Raw genomic sequence first — 10,500 nt, 5'->3', positions numbered from 1 at the left:
AATAGTTTAACGACACTTTCATCAAACCAATTCAATAACATTATACTTATCCTAGAGAGACAACATTGACTTTGCAAATGTTCTTGAAATAAAATTGAAAATGCAGCATTTTTCAAACATGCTGCGATGTTTAAAAAATGCTGCATGTGTGCATGTGCATGCGATAGTACCTACCTACCATATCGCATGGTATAAATATTCATCATCTTTAACAGCCAGCAACCCTCATTTGCGGCTCGATTTAATTAGGCAACCATATTTGATAATTAAAAGAAAATAAATAGCTTTAATTTGATATATGATTTAATGATTCATAAATGTGCGTTATGAACGTGTAACGTATAAATGGATTGAAATCATACCTGTTTGCACCAGGCTGCGAAGGGGTTGCGGCCAGACGAAAAACGGCAACCGTGGTTTTTTAGAATCTTTATGTAATTTGCCGTGATATGTAGACTTTAAATGTGAAAACCAGTGAACGGAATTTTTTTCCAAAAAATCGAAGTGAATGATTTTAATTAAACATGCTTCCGGCCAAATTTTGACTGGCAACCTAGTCGGTATAAATTCTCCTAATTATAAATATACATAAAATGTTGGTTTCATAAAAAAGAAGAAGCAAGATACCTAACTAATTTTAAACATTTTAATAATTGATAAAACGTCTATCATAGACTTTAAAATTGAAAAATTGTAAGTTTATTTTAATAAAGTAATCGGCAAGACATAAATTATAAGCAAAAACATTCATAAATTGCGTAAACCTCAGTGCCGTCTTTAAGGCAGGGCCCGCAGGGCCCTGGCCCGAGGCCCCGAGGTAGGCAGGGGCCCCACAATTCTGAAAATTTTCGATATACAACAACAAATTTTATAACATAATAAGAAAAATATCAAATCACACACTTGGTAAAATAGAAACAAGATGATGGGGTGTTAAGAGACGGGGTTACGATTTAGCCTATTGCGTTATTGTAAACTGAAAAATGATAAAGTTAAAATTTAAGGATTTTCCATCCCTTACATAGGCCCCAGCCAGTACCTTGGCCCATAGCCTCGTTGATCCTAAAGACGGCACTGGTAAACCTTGGCGTAAATATATTGAATTTTTGACGTGACGTCTTATAATTCGATAGAGCCGGCTGCACGCACGAAAAAACATGACTCATGCGGCGTTACCTCGCTCTGAGGCGTTCCGTGCAAGCGAGAGCGCGGAACGAGCGACATAGAAGCACAATCGGCCGTTGTCACGTTCAACTATCGTCAGTAAACCGACTTTACAGACAACCATTTGTTTTTTACATTTGTGCAAATAGAGATGGTCATAGTTCATGTGAAGAAAGTATTTTTGGATAAATCTTACTTATAGATCTTCATTATGCTTTAAACTTTACTAGGTATTTTAAAATATAAGGTCTATTAAGTTTGTGGTAGTAAAAAGCACAACATGATTATCTATTAAAAATTGTAAAATAATGTATCTGTTGTTCGAAAGTTGACATTTGACAGTGACAGATAAATAGATGTCAATGTCATTCCATTGGCAACTGTTGAACTGACACATTAGCAGCAAGTTTTTCAAACTTTTGCGATAGATGATATTTACTTTTTATTAAATTGATAAGACTTAGCTCCCAAAAAAACATCAGTTCTATTTCTAAGAGATAAATCAGAAGCGATAAGCTACTATATAAAATGGAGTACACAAATAAGGTTATTATTTTTTTTATTTCAACGTTTTTAATTAGCATACTTGTAAACCTACTAATTTAAATAATTGCAAATATTTCAGAACTTTCCGATACTAAAAAATACGAGACTGCTGGATGCCGCATTGGGTAGAGAAGTGGATAAAGTGCCGGTATGGGTTATGCGTCAGGCAGGGAGATATTTACCAGAATTTCAAGAAGTTCGCGCAAAACACGATTTTTTTACAGTATGTCGTACACCGGAGCTAGCTTGTGAAGTGACCTTGCAGCCGTTAAGGCGATACGATCATTTAGATGCATCTATCATATTCAGTGATATTCTTGTTATTCCGCAAGCTCTTGGAATGATAGTGGAGATGCATCCTGGAAAGGTATTCTGAGAATTTCTTTTACAATGTTTAACCCCTTGTTTCAATTCTGTTATCCCAATTCTACCAAAGCACATCTTGATTCTCTAGAATCTATTTGAATTTGGTAATTATATATATATATATCTGCAAAACAATCATGTATTCAATAAAGATCGGCCCTTGCAACTGAAGGATTTAGAACTTTGAGCTGCCTTGTATAAATAATTGTTATGTAACATATTTATAGTTAGTAAATTTTGAATTTTCAATATAGAATTTTTTATTCATTCTATAATGCTATGTGACTTGAAATATGTTTTATTTTATTACTATAAACATGTATAATTTCAGGGGCCTGTCTTTCCAAAGCCACTAGTTGATCCCTCTGAAATAGACCAACTTCAAGAAGAGGGTGCTGTTTCTAGACTTACTTATGTTGGTCAAGCTATTACTCTGACCAGGCACAAAATTGAAGGAAAAGTGCCATTAATTGGATTCACAGGTGCACCTGTGAGTACTATATATTTATTATTATTCCAAATAAACATAAGTATTTCTTATATACATAAATTAATTTATAATGCCTTTACAATGTTATCATGCATTAAAAAACAATAGTAATTATTGAGTAACCTTGTTTGCAGGATATCAAGAATTACTGATGCCTAGTTTTATTGATACCTTGAAATATAATGAGATGATTGACCTCATATTGTATAATAATTATTGTACTTTTTTTTTTAGTTCACCCTGATGGGATATATGATAGAAGGTGGTGGAAGCCAAACTATGTCTAAAACAAAGGAATGGTTAGAAAAATATCCTAAGGATGTCCACAGACTTCTAAGTCTACTCACAAGAGTTATAATTGATTATCTTGTAATGCAGGTATGTTATATTGATTGTGATTTGTTATTTATTATGTTTATTTCATATACATATTTATATTAAGCCAGGGAATATCAATATCTCAAAAACTATAATTAACACCTTACATACAGTATGAATCAAACTTAATGGCAGCTCATAACATTGTACAATCCAATGCGCAGAAAACAATTTTAGATATTAGCCGGACATTAAGTGACCTGTGCACCTAACTTCCGAACCGCCATTAAGTTTGAATTGAACTATAACACCCTGAAATATTTCATGTTGATCAATTTATTCTACTAACAAAATTTTTACTAGGACAGGGACAAACCTAATTTTATAAGCATAAAGCATTGGTTGCCTTATCCTGTATAAAGTGTTTACTTTATTTTCTCGCCAAAGAGTGCTATTTTATTTGTAATGTATCAGACTAATCATAGCTATGAACCCATATAACATTTCATACTATTATCTATTAATACATACTATTATCCTATTAATGATTATTTGTTTCTAACAAAACCGTTAGACAAAAGTTATAACACTAGAAAATCAAATAGTGTTGATTTACAGTTCTTAATTACAAGTTATTTATGATGATTGTAGGTTGAAAGTGGTGCTCAACTATTGCAAGTTTTTGAATCTAGTGCTGATCATCTCACAAGGGAGCAATTTGCTGAAATATCAGCACCATATTTAAAGGACATTAGATCTGGAGTAGAAAAGAAACTTCGAGAGAAAAATCTTGAACAGGTTCCAATGGTAAGTATTACTTGTATAAATAATTTAATTATTGAAACTGTCATATGAAATTAGAAAGATGCAGAATATAGAAATAGAAAAAATAATAATAATCTGTTAAAAATAAAATAACAAATATATTGCAGTTTTTTTAACACACAAATCTCTTACAGACCGTTTTTGCAAAAGGAGGAGGTCATTCTTTAGATGTCCAAGCAAAAATGGGCTACGAAACAATTGGTCTGGATTGGACAGTAGATCCTGTTGAAGCAAGAAAAGTTGTTGGTGAAAATATTACTTTACAGGGAAATTTGGATCCACAAGACCTATATAAAACACCAGTATGTTGAAATAATAAATTTTTATCTATACTTATAATAAAATCTGTAGAGAGGCCAATTCTGTACATGAAATATATTTAAAAAAAAACTATGAAGGGGTGATAACTGATAAGGGATCGCTACTAATGCCAAAAATGCAATCAGTAAAATTTTTGTCTGTCTGTCTGTCTGTCTGTCTGTCTGTATATTCGTTATAGAAACAAAAACTACCCGACGGATTTTAACGAAATTCGGCACAATTATTCTTCATACTCCTGGGCAGGTTATAGTAAAAGAATCATGTAAATCAGTGTAGAAACACCAAAGTTATACATGAAATACGTTATAAGTCATCGCGCGTGAATACAGAATCATGCCATAGGGATTATTTTTGTGTATCAGTTGCCGCGTTCGACGCGCTGCGCGGCGGGAGCTATAAAAATTAAAAAGGCGGCGGGTCTGCACCCGTTTCGCGTTGTCACGGCATCACGTGTGAATGGCTGAACCGATTTCGATTATTCTTTTCTATTATATTCCTTGAAGTACGAGGATGGTTCTTATGTAGAGAAAACGTAAATATGTACCACGGGCGAAGCCGGGGCGGACCGCTAGTAATACAATATATATCATACCACTCATTAAAACAGCGGCTATAATTAATATCCAAATGTATTTCTTTCAGGATGAAATAAGAAAACTAACAGTGGATATGGTCAAAAAGTTTGGTAAACACAGATATATTGCTAACTTGGGTCACGGTATTACACCGCAGACACCGCTTGAAAGCATGACTGCTTTTACAGAGGCAGTCCATGAAGCATTATAAATTGCTCATTCTATCAGCAACATCTATGAACAAATTATTTTTTTTTATAATAATGAATAGTATAATATTATTATATTGTTTAATTTGTTTTATATTATATAGTTTAAACAAACACATTTTTTTATATTTGTAATCTTTTTTTAATAATGGGGTAAGTGATACTTGTATGTAAGTTCATACATTTAATCACTAAAGGCTTACATAATATTGTTATGTTACAAATAAAATCTTCACATAGAATATGTTGTTTTTGAGTTTTGACTTGTTGCTGGCATATCTTCATCGTGGCATCCAACAGATTTTTTGACATACTGAAAAAATACAAATAAGATAATTACATACATTACATATTTCATGTACAAAAATCTAAATTCTCTACTTAAATACTAAAAACATACACTGATAATATACTATTACGTCATATTCTTTTTCAAATTTTTTTGTAGTAATATGAAATGCCCATTTTAACTGTTTTCATGCAATGTGGCTTTTTATAACTAATTTAAGGCACTTTATGTGAAATAGTTTGCTTTCACAAACATATTCATATACCTGTGGGTTCACTTGAATTTGTTCATCCATTTCTTGTATGTACTGGTGAAGTTTAGTGCAAGCAGCCATTTGTTGCTCCAAAACGCACAAAGTCTCTGGGGAGGCATATTTCTCAGGACTATCCAGGAATACCACCATACCATCTTTCTGATTTATCATGGCATATATTTCACCTTCCTCAATCTATATTGAATAATACAAAGAAAAGAAAGATTTGTAACAATTTAAATTAGTAATAGGGAATTTAAAATTTGAAATTTTATCACTGTTAAATGGATACCTTTTAAAGATAACATAACAGTCTATCAATTTTGCCATGAAATCAGTTCCTTTAAACAATCAAAGCTAGAATAGTTTATACAAGTTATAAAATTCATATAAATAACAATATTATCTACTTTTTAATAGGCATTTAAAAATAAAATAAATATTCACCATATTTAATATATATGATTCAGCTTGAGCAGGCCCAGATAACTGAACCCGTGATGCTACATCACTTAAAGATAGGGTCAAAAATGTTTTGGTAAGACGTTGTATATTCTTTTTGTACATTGAACTGAGCACCTGAAAATTAAAATGTTGAGTGAAAATATATTTTAACCTCTCAACCACCGAGCGGCCAGATCCGACCGCGACACAATAGATTTTCTATTGTATCTGTGATTCCGGGGCCTGATGGATTATTATTATTTGATTACTTTTTTACTTTAAAAAAATGCCAGGCTATTGCCTAAACCTGAAGATAATACCTAATTAAATGGTAATTAATAGATATGTAAGGTCAAAAACTTGAATTAAACTGATTTCCTTGTGTATTTGCTTCTTTATTTCGTCACATATGAATGTATAACCCAATACAAATTACCATTCCATATTCCTGTCAGATTTATGGTCCCTATTACCCGCGAATAAATAAATAAATAAAGCGAATATATGAATATTCAACCATGACTTAAAAAGATTACCCAAGTTAGGTGTGAAAGGGATAAAAAAACATACAGGCTTCATTAAACGTCATATTTTCTTGTTACAAGTTAATGTTCATAGTGCAATCTCCAGTGTATTAGATATAAGATTCTTGAGATTACCTGATTGACCAATCCCATATTTTTGTCACGGACAAATGTTTCTCTGTGTTTAACAGCAGCATGTTGTGATGCAGCCAAATCATGATAAGCAACTGACAGAGGCTTTAAGAAACGGCTCACAACTTGGGAAGTGTATTTGGGCATTTGTAGTATCTGTAATTAACATGTCCATTGTTTTATTTATTTACTAGTACTCTGCCGCAGCTTAGGAAAGAAACACACAGATTCCATTCCTGTGGGATTTTTGGGATAAAAGGGTACATGTATTTACCAAATTTCATCTATATAGGTTCATTGTTTCATAGTATAATTGTGTAGAAAGTATTGTCAAGAAGAGACAGACGGGCATTACTTTCACATTTATGATATTGGCAAATTATTTTTATGAAAACTCAAAAAGGAAATAATATTTACATTTTTAAACAAAAATAGTAACTACCTATGCAGATAAAACATAAAATTTAGATCTTGCCTTACCTTTCCATGTAAAATAAGAGAAATTAAAATATATTTCTTGTAAGCTTCAAGCATTATATGAGATACTACCATCGCTGGGACGGTTACAACCACTTCAAAGAAATATAGAGCTCTTTCATAATTTTTAAGTGCAGCATATATCATTCCTCCGTAATAATAATACAGTAAAAAATGTTTTGAGTCATTATTTCCTCCAAGCTGAAAAATTTCAATTGTATAAAAATCAACCAATATTTAAAAAAAGGGTAAATTTATGTGTAGTTACCTAGTTACACTTATTCACATAAAATTTAAATATAATTTAGATAATGATGTATAATAAAAACCTCTACTGTACCTCTGATCCTATTCCCGTAACATCTGTATCTAGAAATTCGAGGGCTGGTTTCATACATTTCGATAGTAGACACAATTGGCACAAATCAGCATGAATTGATGTTAGTTGAGAATCAAACAACTGAATTTTTCTTATGGCTTTTTTCAATATCTCAATGCCTTTAATTGGTTGTTTAATCTCAACAAGGTGGTCGGTAAGCAAATGACACAATTCTGCATCTAAAAACAAACACTTAAATATAAAATCGTCATGAATATAGATAAATATGTTTTGAATAAACTTATTAATTACAATACATACATAACTCAGGACAGAATCTGACTTGTTCTCCATTACAATTACTTATAAAATCACATATTTGTTGAAACATAGTTGATTTATCTAAATCGCTGGAACCCTGTAAAAATTTAAAATGTTTGGTTTAGGCAAAAATAGGTACCTACTAAACATTTTTGGTATGTTTTTCCTCCAAACTATTATTCTATACTAACCTGAGGCAATGAAAACTTAGCTACCAGTACTGCCAAGACCCCTAGAGAATGTTGTTGTATATCAAGAGTTTCAAGCACTGTATTTAAATGAGCACTATTTCTCTGCAACACTTCATCCGATTTCGATATAATGTCGCAGAGGTCACGAAAGTTTCCTGAAATTGGAATTTAATAAGATTAAATAATTTTATTATGTGGAAATTAAACATAATTCTCATAATAAAAAACACAGAAAAACATACCTGAAGCTGATATTGTTCGTACATTGTTTACAAATTGTTCCAATGGCGAAGCCATTTTATGTAGGAGTTCACAGTTATTGAAGGTAGTGTAAGGATTTGCCGAAAAGGGCAATATCATAGATACCTATAATGTGTAACGTATTCAAATAATGTGTATTTTTATCGTAGCGACAAACAAGCTTTGCTAGCGGTTATCAAAATATAAACTCAACTCAGTCAGGTGGAGAATTCTTTTTTCTGATTGAATTATTTGAAGTCTCCTGTCATTTTTTTCAAAGACGTCAAACTCTGCACTGTGTTTTCCAATTACAGCACTAGAGCGCATTATGCGGCATAATGCTTAACGTTGAATGTTCCAACTACAGCAACGCTTCGCACAATCGAGCACTCATAAAAGTAATGCGCGTGAATTGATGCGTGCAATCGATTTATCGTTAGTATATTAATTGTTGGAAAAAAAATTAAAGCTTTCGTTTCATTGTAGTTTTTTCGAAATAATCAAAGTTAATTCAAATTGTGTTAAAGAAATAAATATAAGTATGGATGAAGGTACAAACATTGACTTTTTTTTTATATTTCACATTTAAAATGTGAATACAATTATTTCATTTTAGAATTCGAATCTACAAACAAATTTGTTTACAGGAATATGCTTGCATTTTATTATAATATACTTGGTGCATTTGAAAACTAATTCACGTTCCAATTAAGCATCAGCATAATTCGGCATTGTGCGCCACTGAGTCGCATTATGCTCTGTAATTGGGAAACTACTGTGGAAACTACCATACCTAAACCCCTATTATATACTATCTATGGGCGTATTCAGAAAGAAAGCTTGAAACTTATAAGCGCTTATCGGCGCTTGTCATGTTCATATATTTTCCTGTCAGTGCTGGTAACCCGCGCAGGAAAATATATGAACATGACAAGCGCCGATAAGCGCTTATAAGTTTCAAGCTTTCTTTCTGAATACGCCCTATAGAGTGATAACAACCAAGTGGGAACAGTAGGCACAGGCGGGAACAACACGACGTTCCCGCCGCGAGCGCCGAGCGCTCGCGGCGGTGTCGGCGGTGTGCGGCGGTGTCGAAGTGCGTTGCTCTGGAATATTTTCATATTTACGAATAAACATGGTGAAATGTGCAGTTCTATCTTGCAAAAACGATACTAGAAAATGCACAAAATTGAAATCCAGTATCACATTTCATCAGTAAGTCGATTGTTATACTGATTTTTATGAAAATAAATCTAGCATCGCGGGGGTGAAGGGGAGGTGGAAGGTGGTCACGCGCAGGCTCGCTCGCGCGTCTCACTGCCGCCACGTGATCGTAGTGATGTGACCTGACCAACGCTGTACTCGATATAAAGTTTACTAGAAGAACTAATTATTTATTTAACTTTAAAATTAAAACTCTTTTAAAAATGTATTATAAATAAATTTGTGGTGTGTTTTGTATGATACACTTTCTCATATTATGAATGCGAATGTATTATCGTGTAAATGTAAAGTATGTAATGTTACGATATATTTTCTGAACCGCTAAGTTGATTTTGAAGATTTTGATATAAGAATGGATAAAATTAAATAAAAAAATTAAAAAACTATTAATTATTTCTTATTGTTATTTAACATTTTTAAAACATTATTTTTATTGTTTGATTTATTATTAAAGAAATAGCACTAAACCCGATCTTTTATTTTATTAACATTATTATTTAAAAAGTACTCACGTTTTTCTGATATTCCAATTAAACATATTTTTTACAGTACTTATAATTAATACAAGAAATATTCAAATGGAATAAACAAACTTAATTCAGTTGGTAAACAAATTTAAAATTACATATTTATACTTTACTAGCGGTCCGCCCCGGCTTCGCCCGTGGTACATGTTTACGTTTTCTCTACATAAAAACCATCCTCGTACTTCAAGGAATATAATAAAAAAAGAATTATCGAAATCGGTTCAGCCGTTCTCGAGTTACGCGCTTACCAACACATTTTGCGATTCATTTTTATATATTTATAAGAAGATTCATATATTTTTCCTTTAATAACTTATGGAACATAAAATTTACTTATGATACATATTTATAACTAGCTTCCGCCCACGACTTTGTACGTGCATCCCCGTTTTTCCCCGTTCCCGCAAGAATTTCGGGAAATCCTTTCTTAGCGGATGCCTACGTCCTAACATCTACCTGCATGCCAAATTTCAGCCCGATACGTCCAGTGGTTTGGGCTGTGCGTTGATAGATCACTATACCAGTCACCTTTGAGTTATATATATATATATAGATTTACATAACTTATCGATAGTTCAACACGCAATTGATACCTACCCATCCCTATTTGTCACACACACATCTATATAGTATCTATAGCTCATCTGCCTACGATGCGCACTAAGCAATTTGTGCAATACACGCGCTATTGTAATGATTGTAATATGTATATCAAGAAGCTTATATTATCTAACTAGCGACCCAC

At 32.5% G+C, this 10,500-nt stretch overlaps 2 protein-coding genes across 2 annotated transcripts; one reads left to right on the top strand and one right to left on the bottom strand.

Annotated features, from left to right (window-relative positions):
• Nucleotides 1-1,542: 1,542 nt before the first annotated feature.
• Urod (uroporphyrinogen decarboxylase) lies at nt 1,543-5,056 on the top strand. Its single transcript, XM_090110106.1, has 7 exons — nt 1,543-1,710; nt 1,790-2,077; nt 2,408-2,566; nt 2,801-2,944; nt 3,536-3,691; nt 3,844-4,011; nt 4,673-5,056. The coding sequence occupies exons 1-7, from the start codon at nt 1,693-1,695 to the stop codon at nt 4,814-4,816; spliced, it is 1,077 nt and encodes a 358-aa protein (XP_089966232.1). The 5' UTR covers nt 1,543-1,692; the 3' UTR covers nt 4,817-5,056.
• On the bottom strand, nt 4,992-8,269 carry CSN3 (COP9 signalosome subunit 3). Its single transcript, XM_090110104.1, has 9 exons — nt 8,007-8,269; nt 7,765-7,919; nt 7,574-7,670; nt 7,274-7,491; nt 6,937-7,134; nt 6,460-6,612; nt 5,804-5,935; nt 5,369-5,551; nt 4,992-5,127 (listed from the first exon to the last, which is right to left on the bottom strand). The coding sequence occupies exons 1-9, from the start codon at nt 8,122-8,124 to the stop codon at nt 5,047-5,049; spliced, it is 1,335 nt and encodes a 444-aa protein (XP_089966230.1). The 5' UTR covers nt 8,125-8,269; the 3' UTR covers nt 4,992-5,046.
• Nucleotides 8,270-10,500: the final 2,231 nt, after the last annotated feature.

Source organism: Colias eurytheme, chromosome 15 (genome assembly GCF_061535395.1).
Source record: "Colias eurytheme isolate Ceu_HAF_F1 chromosome 15, ilColEury1 Martin Lab GWU primary, whole genome shotgun sequence".
Classification (NCBI taxonomy): Eukaryota; Metazoa; Arthropoda; class Insecta; order Lepidoptera; family Pieridae; genus Colias; species Colias eurytheme.
The sequence above is the reverse complement of the archived record's forward strand: the minus strand, read 5'-3'. Positions and strand labels throughout refer to the sequence as shown.